The 21,126-nt window shown below is 35.1% G+C and overlaps 1 protein-coding gene across 1 annotated transcript in view; it reads left to right on the plus strand.

The window, feature by feature from the left end:
- Positions 1-21,126, plus strand: part of DIAPH3 (diaphanous related formin 3) — a 205,032-nt gene that overhangs the window by 120,032 nt on the left and 63,874 nt on the right. Inside the window, exons 24-25 of the mRNA XM_041407327.1 lie at positions 8,769-8,933; positions 12,893-13,028. Coding sequence (XP_041263261.1) covers positions 8,769-8,933; positions 12,893-13,028 — 301 coding nt within the window. The remainder of the gene's footprint in view (positions 1-8,768; positions 8,934-12,892; positions 13,029-21,126) is intronic.

Genomic DNA, 21,126 nt, shown 5'->3' on the forward strand with positions numbered 1-21,126 from the left:
GTTCTTCCTGTGTGAGGGCCAGTTCTGTCTTTGTTAGATGCACTGCAACCCAAGTGTTTGCAACTTAGCTTCAGGCCTTCTGTGCCTCCTGTGGGTTATCTTAACCTTCCAGTCTCGTTATTAATGTTTTGTAAGGTTGGGTATTTTGTTGTTGAGTTTGTTCTGTTTAATGTTGGTGTGATGCTTTTTTCTCCCACCTCAGTGTGGTTTTGGGAGATACGATACAGCCCACCAGCATGATGTCTCTACAGTATGAAACACAAGTTTGATCCTGAAGAAACTGACAGCATAATAGGAGAACTAGGAGATGGGTCCTGAAGGCAATTGATAAAATATTGCCAGGAAGTTAGAGGAAAATATATCCATGAGAGCTTTTGGAGAATATTGCTAGGACTGTGTTTTATTTGGAAAATTATATCTAGTCTATAAAGTTAGGAATGGGAAGCACTTGTTAAAAAATTACCAAACTATGAAAAAGGACAAGCCCTTCTTTATCTGTTAGAATATAATTAGACTATTTCAGTTGGAAGGGACCTACAACAATCATTTAATCTGAAATAGTCATGATGCAGGCTCTTCAGATACCCTCTGACTTTATGCATTTTTCTTCTAATGACTAGATTTCGAAGGAACAGTTAGTATACAGCTTTCCTTGGATATGTAGTTATAAAAAAAGATAAAAATTAAATTAGCAAAATTCAGTTGAGAATGAGTAAATCCTCCCAAAAATCTAAGAAGGAGAGCAAAAGAAAAGTGGATAAATAAAGATGTAGTTTATATACATTGTATGCTAATACCAAACATCTAATATCCAAAAATGTTTATGTAGGATGCCTCATTTCCCTTTGTGTTACTAACATTTTGGGCATTTATGAAACTTACTGGCAGAAGTGAGAAGACTACTGTGATAAAAAGTCATCAATTGTATTTAAGACGGTGTTAGTAGGCAGACCTTGTCAATAAGCAGCATAAACTTTTTCCAAGACTGAAGTTCTCTCCCCATATATGAAGATCATTAGAGCAGTTCACTGATCGCTTAAAAAGGATAGTGATCATCTTAGGAAATGCAAAGGAGGCTCTACAATTTGTCTTTTTCAGGCATCTCAAAAGCTCTAATCTTGCTAGAGAAGACATGGATTATCAATGTCTGTCAAGAAGATAAGTCATAGGCATAAAGTTAAATTTGTTCTTTGCATCAGTTTTCTCTAGGGAAAATTTCAGTTGACCTTACTGTGTAATATTTTAAATGGAAGGATGATGTTAAATGAAAGAATCAGTAGAATTATTTTTCTTAATATAAAATAAATAGCAATAAATCCCCAGGAGTAAACAATGGTCACAAAACACTTGAAAAAAATTTCAAAATTAACTAAAATATAAACTTAATGGGCTACAGACTCTTACATGAACTAAGCTAGTTGGAGGCACAAAGGAAATCATGCAGCTGTGGAATCGTAGAATAAATTTGGGTTGGAATGAATCTCAAGGATCATCTGGTTTCAATCCTTCTGCTATAGGTGGGAACACTTTTCACTAGATCAGGTGAAAGCTGAAAAGAAGACCACAAGTTTTTTAGAAGGGCTACAAGGTGTATCTTCAAGTCAGGCTTTGCTACCAAGAAAACTGATGAAGACTAAATATTAAATGAGCATGTATTAATTGAAAGGAAAATGTGATGGAAGGGAGTCATTGTGTGATTTGTAAAGAGAAACTATCCTTTGCAGGTCTATTGCAGCATGCAGATAAAGGTAAGTCAATAGAACATAACTGAATTTCTATTCGTGTTTCAACAAGGTGTTTTCACAAAGACTTATAAGGAAAGAAATTTCTTAGGTTAAAAAGTGTTTTGATTACTTTTTTTGGTTTTGGATCAATAGCTTTGAAAAAAATCCTCACATCAAAGGGAGATACTGGTAGATGCTGACAAAGTGGCAAGTGAACTTCAGTGATTATAGACTGATAGATATGAAGGAGAAACACTATATTAGAACACTTGGGAAAAAATCTGGTTGAGAACAAGCAGAAAACATAAACAACAAGATACTGTAAAAATCAGCAATACTCTTATGTCATCAGTTCTTCCATTACCCCTTATGTCATCAGTTCTTCCATTACTACTGTTACTCGAAAACAGTAGTATGTATCTATTGATGTGGAAGAGAATGGTGGCAATGAGTAGCAGCTAGCAATAGGTTATACAGAAGGAATGTTTTAACAGAGTAATACTCTGATTGTGGAACATCAAAAAAGTTAAGAAAATACAGTAAAATACTTGTAATTTTGTATCCCATGCAGGAGGAAAGAGAGGAATATATTCTTTGTGTCTTTAAATTACCATGGGTTCATCCCATGTGAAATATGATCCAGCAGGTTAAAACACACTAACAGAAATGCTTTCATGGACAACAGACAATTAAACTGAAAATGTGAATGAATTTCATATAAGGCCTAGATAGGTGGCTAAACAGTAGCCTAGAGGCAGCTTTAGCTCAGAAGAATGACTAACATACATATTGCTAGAAACTGAATATTACATCACTTGAATTATCATGCTATATTTGCCAAGTTTTGTTTCCCTTGTTTTTCCTAATTGTTAGGTATTGACTGCTGTCAGAAACTGGCAAAATAAAGATTTGGTCTTAGAATAAATCAGTACAGGTAAAACCAACTCTTCAGATCCAATTAGTAACCTGAGACCATATGCTGAAGTCAATATTTATTTATTTAACATTTAATTATTTAACATTTTATGTAACAGTATGGGGGTGGGTAGGGGTAAAGGAAAGGAGATGTAAAGCAGGAGATAGTCCTGGATCCAGTGGTATGCTGTTAGTCTTTTTTCACCTTAGGCTTCTTGGTGATGGTGTGTCCTGAGGTGGTTCAAAACGTTTCACTATTTATACATTTTAGCAAACAAATAAATCAATGCTCTTTGGCTACACAGTTCTCTTACCCGTGCTCAGTCTTTTGAGTCTTTATTTGAGTCTGTGTGTTTCTTGGTTCAGTGGGTTGTGATCTTTCCCTGCCAGAATTGCCTTCTACCCAACTGGAGCTGATTTCAACATAGTTGCTAAGTTTGCTTTCCTTGTGGGCATTTCTACATTTCCATGTAGAAATTCTGCATTCTTTGTGTCCATTATCAGTGGTCTATTCTTCTCCTCCAGCTTTGTTACCTTCCCCTAGGTCTGAGATAACACCCAACAATTCTACCACCTTTATCTTATCTTGAGTTCCTGTCACAGTGGCTTAATTTATAGTCCCTTGGAGGCATATTTGGGGAATGGCATCTATCCCATAACTTGGGATGATCTTTGCTTGACCAGTGATATTTGTATGTGCAGTTGCTTCTTTACACAAATTTCTACAGTGGGAATTGTTATCTGTGTGCATTAACCAGGATTTGCTACCCAGATCTCACCTCTGCCATGTTAGAAACATCCTGTCACTCCCTCTGTGCTCATCTCATGGCAATGTCCTTCTGTGGCCTAAAGAGTGCTTGACTCAGGCAACTGTGCTCTTTAAGTCCTTACACCAGCCATACTACAGATTTCATTGTATTAGACTATTCAAATACAATATTTTGAATAGTAAATGTTATAAACAGAAGTGTACCCTCACCTACCACCTGACCCAGCAGAGAGACAGCAATTTCTAAACAGCATAGTTGCCTATGATTTCTAGTCATGTCTGTGAACACACTAATTAAAGCTGCTCACTTTTAGGGAAACAGGAGCTTCAATAAATTGCGAAGCAGAAAAGGTTTTGATGTAAAGGTTAGATAATCCTGCACAGCGTGATGAAACCTGGACCTGTCTTTACTTTTATTTCCTATGACAAGGAAATCTGAATGGTGATGATGTCTTGAAAAGCATGCAGCTCATAAAAAGAAACCAGCAGGAAGTCTTAAAAAAGAAGGATATTACTTTGTAGAAAATAATATTTCATCCTGAGTACAATTAAGCTCCATGGACAAGCAGGCCATTACATCCTGTCGCTAAATATCACAACCCAAAGCCCCCTAATGAACTGATTAGCATTCTTGTTTCTTTAGGAAGTTAGAGACATGCACAGTTGGTCCACTCTTTTATTGACAAAGTCTGTAATTATGAATATTTCTCCTATATATTAGATTGTGTTAATTTGTGAGCCATCATGTGTATGCTAGCTGAAAAGAAATAGTTATTATCTCAATTCTTCTGTTTCCTTTAATTAGGGAAGTCAAAGAATATTGAATTTATATTGATCTAACGTATTAAATCCATCGAGTGAAATGTTCCATAAAAAGCACAGTGAACAAAATACACTTGTACATTCAAAATAAAAATTTAGTGGGTTTAGGAAGAGTATTTAAATTGCATATTAAAAGTTTAATTAAGTGATTTAGTCAACATGCTGTTTATCAGTACAGCTCCCATCTTCTGATTTTCCAAGCAGCAGCTGAGAAAGTTTGAGCTTACTGATAAAAGTGGTGTTGATGGTGTTCTTTTACAGAAACTTATGGAACTAATACTTGAGAGACAATCAGCTGATTGCTGCTTTTCAGCTAGCAAAAAAAGCCCTTTCTTTTGATCAATTAGCTGTTCCTTTGCCATTTAATTTGATTTGTTGACATTGTAGAAAGGGGAGGAAGAAACAGTAGTTAAGTGAGTCAAAGCCTTCACTACCAAATGAGGTAAAAGAAACGCATTTCAGCTGCAGGGAAGGGACTTGCTGCCTCCGAACTGTTGGTTACTTAATTGACCTCATAGTTTGAAGCTCCCCCTGTACAACATAAACTGAATCTGTAAGATGTCCTTGCATCCTAAGGACTTTGTGGATTACAGAACCTTAGCTTGTCAGGTTGAAAAAGGTTGTGTGTTGCTCTTTGGTAGAGGGTCAAGATGTTAACTGTGTGGCCAGGTAATGAGATAGGGCTTTGGCAACCAATGTAAATTTAATTTAAGTCTATACTTCTTTTAATATCTGGTCTGGACTTAAGGCATATATTAAAACTAACACTGGTTTTACTTGTAATATATGATACATGCACAGTGAATGCAGCAGCTTTGTGTGATACAAATAGCTGCCAATTTGTTTTAGTATTACAACATAGAGATAAGTAGGAGTGAATCAAAGAGAAGGTATTATTTGACAAGTACTCTTCAGAAGGTACTGATTTAAAAATCTAAACATTTATATGTGTTTCTTGAACTATTATTTCCAGATGCAGAATTTTTCTGTTGAACCTTGGTATATGTATTTTTCAGACAATTGCAATTATTTTCACAAAATGTGAGAAATCTTTAACAGTCCAACAGCATTCACACTGCTTGCTCTTAGTAGAAAATAATTTGTTGAAATGGTTTGAAGTGACCACAAAGCCTTTTGCACCAGTCTTCAAAAGGTTTGCCATGTTTTGTGGAGGCTGTTGTCATCTAGTATAGCGGCAGTCTCAGTTTGCTTTTGAAGATTCTGCTAAAATACAAGTGGTGAATACTGGGGTCTTTTAAAAAAGTGTTTAGTAGAGATTTACATTATTCATCATCTATTCTAGGGTAACAGCTGCTTTTACTTAGCTTGCTATGCTACACTATATTAGTATTTTATATACACAATGTATTAAAATCAGTATAAACTTCAGACAAGCAATTCACTGTGAAAAAAGGTGCCAGAATGTGCGAGACCAAACACACAGCAGTTAGAAGTTTTGCCACAGATCTTGTCTGAGCCGTGCAATGCTGTCCAGTTGCATTTATTAGCAGAATGATCTGTAGTCCAGTGACTCCGAAAAGGCAGGTCATGAAGTAAAGGCACTTCAGAAAAAGTTAACAAATACCAAACTACTTCATTTTGTTTTCTTCCTGCCGGTGTTGCAGCTCAGCTGTACTTCTGTCTTCATTCATCCAAAACCAATGAATTGTGTAGTTGATAATGCATATATTTCAACCTGTTCATAATAATTACAGTTGGGATTGCTGTACTCAGTAGTATTCCCTGTTGTTTCCAATTTAGCTAGAGTTGGCTAACAGAAGCCATATTTAAGGAGAAAAGGAAGAGGAGTTATTAAAAGTACCTAAATTGAGGCACAGTCCCAGTAGAATGCCAAGAGCTTAGAGGTATCCCATAATGCACCAGATGGGAAATAAAAATCTCAGGATTCATCATGTCTGGCATTGAAATATTAGATAGCAAAACATCTTGCCAGAATACTGTATTTTGTGCCTAAAATTATGCATCAGATATTCAATGGGAGTCAGTTTTCAACAGTATAAAATCAACCAGCTTATGTGGACTCTATTAACATAGCTGTAATTTTAGCTTAGTGTCTTGAAGAATATCACAGAAATTTTCTCTCACTTCCTCCACTCCCCAGGATTTTTTTTCAGGATACTTTTTGGAATTTACAAGATGAAGTCTACATTTTACTGCTAATTTCAGCCCTTTTTTTGTTTTGCTTCCTAGAAAACTAAAAATAATGGAGTGTTTAATATCTGGCATTTATGTAGAGAGACAGCAAAACTAATTTGTCTAATTTTCCTTTACCCTTCAGTCTGTGGAAATAAACACCCTCATAATTGCAAAAAACTATATTTGTTCATAAGATCTGTTAATAGTCAAAGAATAACAAATAATAAGTATCCTAAATTTTAGGATCAAAATTAAACCAAATGTAGAAATTATTTTTTCTAGTTTCACTCTTTTTTGTTGTTTTGGTTTGTTTGTGTTTTTGTGAACTGGTGACATTTCTTTTGATGGTCTTAGCTTGTGTTTTGTCATGTCTTGTTTCACATAATCCTTTTTTATATAGTCCTTGGGCAGCATTTATAGACAAACCTTGCATCAACTTTCTTTGCTTTCCTACCATTAGCTTTTTAAGAGGCTGAATAATTTTTTAAGAATCTTGAGTCTGAAGATCAGTTTCCTGTGTGCTATGCTCATCACGGGAGTAAAGGAGATTCAAATTGATGTAGAAGAGGGCTGGCAGCATCAGTTCTCTGTGATCTGTTGCCAGCCAGTCAGCACAGGCACTCTGGAGCTGCTTATGAGCTGCATCTTGTGAAGTTACTAAAAGCATGAAAAGAAGCTTGTACTGGCAAAAGAACCATGTTGAGAAAGGCTGAAATTGGGTGGTTGATGGGTGATAGAAGACGTATCTTTTTAAGTTGTTGAATCTTGACTTTAGTTAATATTTTTTCACAAGACTGTCATAGGGGAGGTTGTTCTGCACTTACATAATCAGCTAGTAGCCATTAGTGACTAATTAGAATATTGTGAAAGTACATTATTTCTCCCTTCCTGCGTATATCTGACTGAGATCATTATTGTGTGAATTTCTGGCCTGGATTCTAGATCACAAAAAAACGCCCAGGAACTTCTTACTTGTTATTTTTAAAGCAGCCTTAACAAACCAGAAGGACTCTTAACAGTGCAACTGAAAGGGAATTCAGCTTCTGCACAAAACTAAAAAAGGAGTCCATTGCAAAAACCTTAAAGAGTGAAAACAGTAAACCAGCTATAAAATGTTAATACGTACTGATCACTAGTGGAGTTCCCCAGGGCTCAGTATTGGAGCCAGTCCTGTTCAGCATCTTTATTGATGATCTATACTACAGGATTGAGTTCACCTTCAAGCAAGTTTGCTAACAACACAAAACTGGGTGGGAGTGTTGATCTGCTGGAGGTAGAAAGGCTCTGCAGAGGGATCTGTGCAGCCTGGGACGGTGGACTGAGGCTGGTGGTATGAGATTCATTAAGAAAAAAAATGCCAGGTCCTGTGCTATTCTGTTGGTCTAGATTTTCATGCACTTGATTAAAAATTCAGTGCTTCATAAATTGACCGTAGTGTATTTATTCTGTAGTAGAAAGTGTACAAACACAGTAAATTCTCTTTTGCAGTAGCTGAGGTGGGCAATTGAGAGTAAAGATAAAATGGCTATTTCTTGTCTTTTGTGGCATTCACTACAGCAGAAAAATAATGGAACATAAATATTTGTTTAGCTACCATTCCATTAAAGTACACACTTCCTGAAGTTGCCCAACATAAAGAAATGGCTATGTAGAATATTTTGTCTATGAGCTTCTTTGGCAAACTATGTTATTGGAAGTCCTGAATAAACATAGGGATTTTTATTTTATAAGAAATATTTTGATGCTCTTTATAAATTGCTTATCTTTTATATAAGTAGTTTTGTTCTTTTCACCTCTAATTTAATTGTGTTGACATTGCAAATAGCCATAGAAAAAGCATAAATACCTAATGCGACCTTCAGAAACATAAATATATGCTTTGCTGTTACAATGAAGTTTTTTATCTTTCATTATTTTTACTTTTAATGCTGTTTATCAATATTTCTGGTTTTACTCTAATTTTAGCAGGGTCTGTAGTATTTATTGATAAAGTATTCAGGTTAATTATTGGTATCTGTACCTAAATTCCAAGGATACTGTAATTTATATACCTAAGCATTTAGCTTCAATAAGGAGACGATACTAAATAAACTACATGTGTGCTTGAAGTTAGATTAGTTGCATACATTTCATTTCATAAGAAATTATGTAGTAATTGAATAATGTTTAAATTTAAAGTGGTTGAGATTTAATGAAAGTCCCTGAATTTATTAATAGGCCTAGTATACACAGTAAATACCAGGAAGCATACATGGAAGGAATTCTTTTGGTCCTTATTTGAGGAAATAAAAACTGTGTATGACATATAAATCAATGTTAAATAAATGCAGTGTTTTTGATTGGATTCACTGAGTGTTCTTGTAGCCTTAACAGCAATGTACAGCTTCCTAGTTCATGCCAAAGAAGATTTTCAGAAACTTTCACGGATGCATGAGAACATGGAAAAACTCTATCAGAATGTGATGGGGTATTATGCCATTGACCTGAAGAAAGTTTCCGTGGAGGAGTTTTTAACGGACTTAAACAACTTCAGGATGATGTTCATGGTACAATATGTTTATTTTATACCTAATGTTTCTTAGAAGTTATATTTTGTAGTCTTATCTATATGAATGAATTTGGATAATAAGCTGATTTGTGTCACATCTGGCTTCTTATGATTACATAGCTTAACTTACTGACTACACTCCTGAAGGAATAGTGTATGAGCATGAGTTTTGTGATAAAATCTAGAGGAATGATCCAACTAGTGCTTATAGATCTAAAGAAAGAAAGACGGAAAGAGTCACTTAGTCATTTTGCCACCTACTCCTCATTGCAGCCTGGTCATTACAACTTATGATTACAACACATGTATTTAGTTTGCTTGCATGATTCCCAGTCTTGTTTGGTTTTACTTGGTTGGTTGGGTTTTTTAATGACTTCAGACAGGTCTGAAGATATAGGTGGAGAAAATTCCTTCTTTCACAGGTACTGAGAAACAGTTTGAAATTCATATATCCATCAGTTTTAAGGAAAGCACTTAAACTGGAACCCATATTTAGCAACCATTTGGAACATGTAATGATTACTAAGCCTCTGCTGCTTCAGAGTTTCACAACTAAAACCCCAGATACTATTCAATTGCAATAATTTTGCTTGACAAGTTACATATGCCAGATTTTTGGGAACAGGGGCATTGATTGTGTTTTCATAACTTAATCAGTGCCTAATAGGAAATTCAGTAGTCTGATTTCAGAATTAATAAATATTACAAAATAGTTGTATTACTTCAATTTCTGATGTTTAAACCATACTTCCCATGCAAATGTTGTAGAATTGTAAACACTTAGGTTCATGTTGAGTTGGAGGCTCTAACAAAGTGGTTGTGCTTTGCATTAATTTTCCTATATTTCTTCTTTGTGTCTTTAAAATTAGCACTGATGCTAGCCTCTACTTCACAGCAGTTTCGTAAAGATAGATTAATTAATGCTTCAAAACAGTTAGGTATTATTGATGAGCATGAGAGAAGAAACCTTGAGGAAAATTAATAATTCTGTCTTGCAGAGCAGTTTGAAGGCTATATGAAAAAGATGTGTAGATAAGGCATGTAACCCCCTATCATTCAATGACACTAATCAAAATCTTGAGTAACTGCTCACTTTTGAGACTTTTCAGAAAAGATTTTTGAGATGCCTAGCATGAGACAAATGAGCTGATTTTTGTAATTGTTTAGTATTGGGTTTTATTACTGGCAGAAACTGAAGGTGACGGTTATCTTAGTTCAGAAGACTTGTAAATTTAGTGCTGAAAAATCATTGGATTATTGTGAATCCCAAACTAAAAGATGACTTGTCACCAGTAGGTATGGGAGAGGGAAGTTCAGTCAACTTGTTACCATTCAAAGTTGATGATTTACATGAAGTATTTTCCTACTTAGATTTTTTTTTTCCATTCTTAATTAATGAAAATGTATTAAAAAGTTTTAAAAATCTCTGTTTAAATCTGGAGCCCTAGACTTGAGTTTCCTAGCTAACTTTGATTTGCACTTTGTATTTCAGTTTTATTTGGTAGCTGTGGCAACTATTATTGCTCACTCTGTGAGCACCAAATCTAGAGTACAGTTACTTGGCCAGATCCAAGTGAAGCATCTTGCATTCAGAGCTTTAGCTTCCACAGCTAAATTACTGGTACACTTAATGGAACATCTTAGGTATCAGATATCCCTGTTAACCTCCCTCTGTACATTCACAGCATCATGGGTACTGCTAACAATCTCATTCCTTTCCTTGGAAGGATAGCTTTCATGATGAAGAAAATGTCTAATGATTAGAATTTTGCTCCAGTTGTAGGAGAGGGAGCAAACACACATTGAGCTAACAGCTCTTCTGTCCAAGACTAGGCTAATCAGGCTAATCATAGGATATAAAAGACCTTTGCTCCTATTGGCATTAGGTTGCTCTTCAGCAGAGACATAACTTCAAGAACCAGAAGAAGAGCAACCAAGTAAAAGTGTTCCCTAGACTCTGTTTTTCTTTTATATGAAGCAAATACTTAAATAAAAATTAGAAATTACCCTGGAAGTCGCAAGAGAGAACCCAAGAATGCCTCCACTTTGGAAAATCTAGGTCTTGGCATTCCACTTACATTTCACGTTGAAAACACATGGGATATGTAGGATAGAATTTGGCCTTAGGACATATTTGTAGGAGAGTTTGACTGTCTAATCTCGTGTTTTAGTCAAGAGAGATGCATACTTAATTCATTTAGTGGAATTTGGAGAGCTGTCTACCTGATGTCTCAAAGGAGATGTAGCAACAGAAGTACATGGTATCCTGGAGAAGTGTCTTAAATAGTATCCAAGACATCATCAGCCTGAAATTTTAAGCTTTGATATAGAATTTGTGTAAAATTGGTTTCCTGTTAGAGAAAGGCTGGGGGCAAGGGGTGATACTCCAAAGCATCCAATTTGCGCTGCATATGAAGGTATAAGCTATTAAGTAAGTCAGGCCCACTTGTTCAGTGTGATTAAAAAGAATAGACATCTACATTTGAATGTCTGTAGTCTGAGGCTGAGTCCTACTGATATTATTTTTGGGGAAAAAGTAGGTGCAAAGTAGAAACTTCCTTGGTCACTATTAGGAAAGTGTGTAATTTCTGCCAGTATTGTACGTGTCAGTTACCAGGTCCCATTTGAATTTTATCCAGTAGTTTATTCTACAGAATACCCAGTCTGAAAATCAGCAAATCATTTGTCAAAATTAATTCAACCAAAATTTTTAGAATTTTTTTGGAAGCATCTACCCTCTTCCCCCTGAATCAAGAAATGCGACAGAGGTGACTTTGGTGGAGTCATTGTGAAAGTACAGTTTTGCTTTGTATAAAAAATCCAATTTATTGTCATTTTTCATGATGGAAAGCTTATTCTTCTTCAGTTATCCAACACAAGTATTTCTTCACAAGCTTTGTGTGATTTTTTTTGTTTTCACCCTCTTTTGATCACTCTGTGGCAGTGATGTTGCAAACAGTGCCTATGTGCCCGTCCAAGTATTGCTGTAATTCATATTTGTCTATATTATGTAATACTTGCCAGTCCTTTTTTTTTTTTTTCCTGAGTTCAGTCCGGATGGTTTCCTGCTAAAAACAAATGAGACATTAATTATCCCTACAAAATTGCATTTTTTGCCTCGGACCTTGTGAAGATGTTAACCGTTTTGTAAGAGGGGACGCTAATATATTGTCAAAGACAGGGTTCTATGTAGCTGTTCTGAAAAAAATCAAATTTCTGCAATGAAGAATAGGTGCACTTTAATGCAAATGTAGATTCTTAGAGTACTGAGAGTTTACCAGTGCACATAGCTAACACTAAAATAATGAAAACCAATGCCAAAATACTTTTGTTAAAAATGTATTGAATGTAATAGTTCTTTTGCTTAAAGTCTGAATGCGCAAAATTTTTTATTTCAAAACTCTGAAATTCATTGTTCTGTTTTAGCGTCACTGGAAGTTTTGGAGTACATACTTATAATTCTGAATAAACAGTGTTGTATAGATATTAACCAGAATTTTTAAACCCAGAGAATTAATGCATATGATGGTATGAGTAAGAAAAATGCAAAACTGTTACACAGGCAGACTTGGTTTGCTTGATGTAATGGCAGCATGAGAAAGAAGAAAGTGTTGAAATTGTTTTAGAACTACAAATGGTAACATACATTTTTGTAGAACAAGGTGGTTTAGACATTTTGAATTTTTTCCTACATTAACATGTATATTCTTAAGATGCATTTCTTGCTGAATTTATAATCCTCATTTAGGGACAATTAGTATGCTTTTAATGTATTTATTCTGTATTTGCTTACTCTTCTGAATAAAATGTTCTAAATGTGGAATGTGAAATACTTGATTTGATAAATTAAGGTTAGTTAGGGGTTACAATTTGAAAGCTTTTTTCTTTGTTTTTAAGGTTCAGCTTTGTTTTTGCTAAGACTTCCATTTTAATGGAACTCTATACTTTTTTTCATAGCAAGCAGTAAAAGAAAATGTGAGAAGAAGGGAAGCAGAAGAAAAACAGAGACGTGCTAAAATAGCTAAGGAGAAGGCAGAAAAAGAAAAACTAGAGAGACAACAAAAGAAAAAACGCTTGTTAGAAATGAAAACAGGTAAGTGATGTAGAAAACGCATTTGACTAAGCATTTTATTGGAAATAAATATTCTATTTTTTCATTATCTGAATGTGCTGTGAGAAAAAATCAAAATAGATGAATGCTTTTTCACTGATTAAAGTTTTCAGCAAAGAGGTGTTTAAATTTTGGGTTTTTTAAATGAGCTTTCCTAATCACCAGGGATTTTGAGTTGTTAAATAACTCAAATTACTGCTTTTTATTTTTCTCTTGGAATATATTGAACCTTGTGTGACCACGTGTAAGTTCAGTTATGCTCAAAACCCTTTATGTTACTTGGGAAAAACATTTTCCAAATCACAAAGCCATTTTCTTTAACTGAGGTTACATACTCATTTTTGTTCTTTTATAAGACTAAGCTCTTCCTGAATTACTTGGTATTTTTCTTTGAGTATGTCAATTGTTATTTTAACAGGTCCCTATTGAAACACCTCAGAAACCCCCTCAGCCATGCATTTTAAAAGTTATTTGTGCTATATTGTCTTTTGTACTGAAAGAGATGGCAGATGCTGTGAGTTTTCTGTTACTAAAAGAGGTGTCTGATGATCCTCTATATGTCTGTATTTTATCCTAGACTGAGCTTCTGTAGTCCTTCAGAATGATACATGACTTACTGTGTAAATTGCCATGAGCTTCTCTTTTTCCTTTCCTGAGCAGATCTTGTTAAAGTTCCGTACCTAAAGCCTGGTTGGCACCTTTGGCATAAATGATTATCTGTCTCTTCCAGTTTTCACTAATAGCCAGAATAGGTGTGCTTAGTTTCAGAGATGTTTCAAACCAAAAGTCTTTGGTTCATTTGTATAAGCCTGTCCATGTTTTCAGGTGTGAGTCTAAAGCTTTCTTGTGGGAAATCAGGCAGCTGCTCTCTGAACATAGAAATTCTAATTCTTTAGAAGTACAATTCGAGACCCAATCAAAAAATTACTGGTGACAATCTTTCCAATGCTCACAGAAGATAGAGGAGGGGTAAAGACTAGGAAGGGGTAAAAAGGTGTCTGTATTTATGTGTGGTTGGAAATGTTTCAAACAAGATTTCTCTCAGACATTTCTCTCAGTATGTATGACTGATAGCATTTTGGATGGAAAATTGATAGTCTTTTAGTCCAAGTTAAAGCTGCTCTCAAGTCCTGTTTTTCACAATTTCATGTTCAGTCTTCCCAGACCACAGGTGCCAGTGTTGGAGACTTATGTGTTATATACACGTGTGTATGTAGGCCTCTGATAGTGAACCCTTCCACTTCAGCTGATGTGGCAGGGAGCTAAATACTTGTCCTCTACTTGGCTTTAAGTAGCCTGGGGTTTTGATATCATGCAAGTGTGCAGAAAGATGTTTCTTGTCCTGTGAGTCACTGAAGGTTCGGTTTGGAATGACAGCAGATAGTAGAAAATGGTGTTAGTGCCACCTCAAGCTATCAATGTCTTGAGCCTGATATTGACTAAATTGGCCACTGATGATTTATAAGGTTTCTTGTGCCTTTTTACAACATATTTTTAAATCTACTAGAAAACTTGAATTTTGGGAGTGAGAAAGAAAGCACGTGAAGTAGATTTGTTTGTCAGGGAGGACAACAACAAATGTGCGAAAAATGGGGTTGTTTGTTTTGATGGTTATTGTTATTATTTTGACACTCCTACCAAAATTGTACTTACAGTATTTAATTGGAGGCATAATGTAGCTCTGATTTTTTTGGAGTTACACAGCCAATGGAAAAAAAAGTTTTTTTCTTTCCTTTTTCCTTTTTTTTTTCCTAGCTATGACTTGTTCATTGAAAGGCTGTCTTCTCATTAGGAATCTGTAAATCAGTCATGTCTGATCTGCTACAAAATTCATAACCAGGTCCTCTGTCTGTCAAAATATCAAAACACTCTTACCTGAAGTGTGACTGTGGAGTAACTGATTTTTGCTGCCTATTATTTCTTTATATGGTGACTAGATCACATGTTAGATTTGTAGGAACAAATTGTTATTTCAAACATTAGTCAAGTAAAACTCATTTTTACTCAAGTAAAAACCCAGAAGTTATTTTTGGGGTTTCAAAGAGGTGCATACTTGGTAGAAGAAGAAGGATGAGAGTATATATGCTAAATGGTTCTTCCATATTTTTTTTTCTCATTGGATAGATCATAGTGTCTTCTACATCTCGACTCTTTTTTTTGGAGTTATATGACTTTTTAACTGAAAATTATTTGAAGATTAGGAGATTAGGAATGGCTGTGAGTCCCTGTACTATGTGCTACTTCATGATTTCTTAATTGTTTCTCTTAAACTTCTTTTAAACACTCTAAGAAGTAGTAACAGCAATAAAAATCAAAATAAGCAACCAAAAAAAAAAAAAATCCCACTTTACTGGGCTGACAGTCATTAGCAGCACTGGTTGTGCTATTATCGTACTATCATACCATTGTCACTATAATTGGTTCTTAGTACCTATCAATCACTACCTCTGCATAGTCTGTTTTAACATCTGTGTCCTCAATTTAATGTCAGTATAAAATCCCATGGAGCTCATACTGTAGTGTTGGTGATGATGGCCAGCAATGATGTTCCTAGTTGACAAGATGACATACTGAAATTTCAGGGGTTTTCTGCAAGGGAAGCTAATATGGAAATAGATTTTTTTTCCTACTCTACCATCTCAGTTTCCTTCCCCACGCACAGTTTTGGATCTTATTCTTTTATAAAATGGTTTAGTTTCTAGATAGTTCAAATCCTCTTGTCCATCTCTAGGTTAGAGTATGTAAAATGCTTCAGGGTGTGTTAGTTTCCCAGGCCAGGGCAATGCCTTTGGTTTCCTCTTGCTTAGCTGCTCCTCCTTTTCTTGTGGTAAAAGCAATCTTTCACAGTACTTGAGGTTCTGCCTTTATTCAGTGACTGTTAATTGGCCATTAGTGACTACTTTATGATTCTGGAGCTTCTCTTTCAGCCTATACTTCATACCTTTCAAGACCTGAGGTGCTATCCAGTGCTTAAACAGGATTTGTATCATCATCCTAAGCTTGTATTGTTAACCACTGATCTCATTTACAACACAGACATCTAACCTTCCCCAGATTCTGCTTTGTTCTTGAAGTCCTTTTCTTTGGGTTTCTTCATCTGCTTTTGGAAGCTGTTTGAGCAGGGTTTTGTTGCCTATCATGCTACCTTTGGCTGCATGAGGTGGAGGAAACTAATTTTGCATAAAAGTAACATACATAACACTGCAAAAGTTTTTAGATACTTGGGGGATATTTGCTGACTTTTTTGCATTGACAAAAACTTAATATAGAATCATAGAATAATAGAATGCTAGGGGGTTGGAACGGACAATAAACCCCCAACCCCTCTGCCATGCGCAGGGACACTTACATCATAAAGTTATATGTAACAAAATATAAATTCTATTAAAATGTACCCAGTATGTGACTTGAGTCATTGATTTGCATGTAGCATGATAGGACTGTATGCCAGTTTTGAATGAACTACAACCAAAAAAAATGAAGACTACAAAGGTCATATTAACCTAAAAAGAAAACTAATCTGGATTAAAGGTAACTCTTCAGTTTTAGTTTAAACTAATTTCTTCAGAATGAAAACAATAATTGCATTAGTGGTAATAGACATTTATGACAAATATGAGTTCCAAGGTAGTCCTGTAATATATTGGCCTTTTCACAAACTGTAGTAATTTTTCTTAGCTTGTGTTGTGCCTTTGATACGCAGGCGACACCTGAGTCATCTAGATCACAGGTATGCTCTGTCATCCATGCTTCTACATCAGGCTTCTGGTGCCATACTGTTGCACCAAATTCAGTGTTGATGTGGTCATTTTCTAAAATTAGATAAATATGTGCATGTTGTGATAAGTCTTTATGAAGTTTTAAATTAATTTATTTTTATATCTCAGATATAAAGATATTAATATTTTATAGTTTGTGAAGTGTGTAGTGTTTTATGAATATGTAGTACAGCATGTTTTAGAAAAACATGCTGTACTGAATATTTTAGATAGACTTTACAATATATATTTTAACCTCTGCTAGCAAGACCATAGATTGCTGTTATTATGTGGAATCTTTTCATTTGCCCTCTTGCAAATTGTTTTTGAGATTTGGACCTGCAACCCGTGTCAGATTTAGGCACCTCTAAACTGTAGTTTGCTAAAAGTCTCTATCTCTACTTTAAGTCTTCGCAATACCTTCATGTCCTAGTGGTCACAGCTCAAATAGTTCACTGATAAAGAAGGCTGTGAGTTTTCAGTTTACATAGTAAAAATATCAGCTTCATTATTTCCTTTCAGCTCCATCTTAACTTGAAAAGTAAGTGGAATGCAGTAAACATTTTGACTAAGTAGTGAGTGATACTTAGCATTTTGAAATTTATGTTAATAAAATCTGTCCACTAAATATTCTCTGGACTACAAAATTATATTCATCATGAGATGGTTAACTTGCTTTTCTGAAGCCAAATCAAACTATCACACACTACCCTTCCAAAGGTAAATAGCCAGTGAAAGGGGATCTTTATGTAAATGCCATTTGTCTGCATACTATTAACATTCAGATACATACTTTCTGATGCTGTTCAGATTCTTAGTAGAAGCACACCAATCGATTATTTTGATCTTATCAGAATGTAAAGAATTCTATAGCTGAGATAATAGCAGCTAAATTTATTGTAATATAATTGAGAACTCCATCATTGTGGCATCTTCACTATGTCTTTCTTTGAATAATATTTAAGTAACAAGACACTTTTATCAGTGGTTATTTACAAAGATTGCCCTTTTCTTGCATAAAAGCAGTGAAGTAAGGCCAAAATGGAATATCTGATTTCCAATATAGCATATTAGTTTGTTTTCAGTTGTGTTGTTCAGTTTGATTTTTATAATAATGATCTGGTTTTAAATAAGTTTTAGTTCGTTTAAACAGTTATGATCTTATTTGCAGTCAATTTTGTGGCATTTATTTTTGCGGAGATTTTATATTGTTTATCTCATTTTGGAAAAAAAAAAACAAACCCCACATTCCTGTCTCACAAACTTGCTAAGAGCATTTTAGGCTTTGGTTCTTCAAATATTTACTGCTTTGTTATTGGCTGCTAAGTTCAGCAGTATGAATATTTTCATTAGTTCTGTAGTGTTCTGCAAAACAAAAGGACACCATAGATCCCAGTACTGATAGTTTAAAAAATGAAAGTAGTAAATGTAATTAGGTAATTAAAGTTCAGATTCCAACAGATAAAATGCTTGCCTTTAAAATAAATTAAAAATCCCCAAAGCTATTTATATTAGTAGGTACCCCCAAAGACCCTACTTTACTTGCTTAGCTCAAGTTTGTAAGGCCTCCATTTTATTAATTTGTTCTCACTGGAGTAAGAGCTTCAATATTTCTCAGGGGTACTCCTTTCCTCTGAGGGGAGTAGAGGACTGCAAAAGCCACTGAAATTGCATCATTAGTTTCTAACATATGTTGGCAATTTGTTTTTTCAAAATGTCTGCTGGGATAATATCCTGAGAAAATAGAGATTTTTGGACAATAGTATGTATAGTTCTAGCTTTTGGGAATTTAGGAGTATGTTTCATTCAACTAAATTAGCAAATTTAGTTGTAAAGGGGACAGAAGATCTGACAATGATATATATGAAGAAGTCCTAAGGATATATTATTAATATCCAACAAGCATTTTGTGTAAGTTATTTTCTGCAGGTAGTTTCCCCTTTTGGAATTTCAAGTGCTCCTCTCTAGTTGGTTCCTCCCTGGTGCTGATAACTTTTTCCTCTTGTTCCCTGATTGCCGCCACTTATCCTCAAACTGGACCCTCTTCACCAAGAGGATTCCTGAGGTCACTTTCAGTTATTTGAATTCATTCTTAAGAATTACTTTTATTAGGAGGCCAGTGGGAAATAACTCTTTTCCATAACTGTGAGTGGTGTAAGCTCTTCCTCCTATGTTAAATCACAATGGCAGAAAGAACAGAGACCTTTTAGAGTTGCTTACTCAGTATTTACTCATGTTAATATTTACTGAACAGTTGGTAGTAAGCCCATGACAATTTTGGAGAGTAGATCTAATTTTTGCATAATGTCTGTTTAAAAAAAAAATGCAGTCATGCAAAAGTCATATATATGAGGAAGGAGATGTGACAGATGTTGGCCACAAATCCACCAGGAAGGAGATATCACTTGATACTTCCCTAAGTATGGAGGTTATTTTTCAGCTACAATTGTATTGTTTTGACAGTAAAGAATAAATCTGGGTAAATTACCAGGAACATCCAGATGTTCCTTCAAGAATAATTGGCACATACATGCTTGAAAAAGGTTGCAGAGAATGATAAAATACAGGTATGTTTAATCAAAAAAAAAAAAAAAAGACTCAATGTGATACATCTGATGTTAAACATCTGCAGAAGCCACAGCAAAAATGAGATACAGCAAAACCTTATCTGTTCACAGAATTTTATGTTTTTAGTGCAAAAAAGTAGAACTGATCTGAATGTATATTAATCTAATCAACAACTAACAGCCACAGGTTGTGCTCTAACAAGATGTCAGAGGTGTTAAGTCTTCTGGAACATGGAGGTTCATGCACTTATTTGCAGCCCATGGGTGCAGAATGCAGCAACTGCTGTTAGTTTGTACTATGTAGAAGCTCCAAAAAGAGCAACTTGTTTAGAAGAAACAATTATTTTCCTTCTGAAAATTTTACTTAGAAGTGGAATCTTTGGAGAAAACTGTTTGTGGAACTGAGGTTTACACAAAGCCCAAGGAAAAATAAATAGCAGCTGTATTTGTAAGAGAGAAAAATAATTAGAACAAACAGAACTGTTGAAAAAATTAAGGGTCAATAAAGTAATGTCTGTAGATGAATATTCTCATAAGACTTGCCATTTATGGTAAAATTTCTCAACAAATGTGAAAACAATGCTGCAAACTTAAAGTGGCATTACCATGAAAAACAATTACAATCTCTGGAGACATCTTTGGGATTAAACATCTCTAACGTTTGTACAGATAGTAGGTTTTGATTTGAGTAGGCATTTCCTACTCCAAATACTACCTCACATCCCCTCTGTAAGGAGGTAGACATCAGAGTCCTCTAGACTCTCACTCTTGCTATATGATGCTTTTATTCTTTCAGGTTTTTTTCTGTATCATCAAAAGTTTCTTTTCTCAAGTTGCAGAGGAGGAGGAATAAATATCCTTACTAAAGCATTGGAGAATATGCTTTATTTTTACTTTTCTTAGTTCAAGGTTGTAAAAGAGCCAAGAACCTGCTCTGTAATTGTTGGAAAGCTAGCTGATGGGAAGGTCATGTCTCTGACTCTTCCTTCAAACTGAGTCTGCTGCTGCTTCTATTACCATGCTGTTTGGTAGGACGCTTATCTTCACTCAGCAATACCTCAGTGGTTGTACAGAAGTACAGTCTTGTTACTGCATACCAAAATATTCTTGCTCTGAAGCTTGCTGACTAAAGTTACTTGATTTCTCTGGCAGCTTCTCTCTATTGAAGGCTACTAAATTCAAACACAAAGTCTTTCAGTCATGAACAGTTGGAGACCAAGAGACCATTCTAGAAATGTAATTATATATTTATCCTGTCCTTTGTATAAATGTTTGCTATTGGCTACTAGTGCACAAAGGATGCAGGGGTAGGTGGCTGTTGTTCTGATTTTTCTGGGTATTCTTAGGCATTTACACCTACCCAACTCAAGACCAAAGGGTCTTTCCCACCCAAAGCTGCCCAGAAGTTTTCCTTAGAGTAAGCTCAGTCACGCAATCCAGTCAGAACTTTATCACTCCACTCATGAAAAAATACTTAACCTGAAAATTTTCTTGAGCCTCTCATCTCTGTAGCACAAGTTTCAGTATGAGCAATGATTGTGTATATTTTCTAATTTAGTGCCTCTTTATAAATTTAAATGGAAACAGTACTGTGCTCAATAAGCTCCTTCAGAGGCACACAGTAACCAGGAGATAAGATGTTCGCACACACCCACACAGGTGATTATATCCAGCTCCATATATTCTTTCAAGAAGCTATGTTCAATTAATAATGCTCCTATAGTTGTTCTTCCTGTTTTCTAAATGAAATTGTAA

The sequence above is a fragment of the Onychostruthus taczanowskii genome, unplaced genomic scaffold, assembly GCF_017590055.1.
Source record: "Onychostruthus taczanowskii isolate IOZ18803 unplaced genomic scaffold, ASM1759005v1 scaffold26, whole genome shotgun sequence".
In the NCBI taxonomy this organism is placed as follows: Eukaryota; Metazoa; Chordata; class Aves; order Passeriformes; family Passeridae; genus Onychostruthus; species Onychostruthus taczanowskii.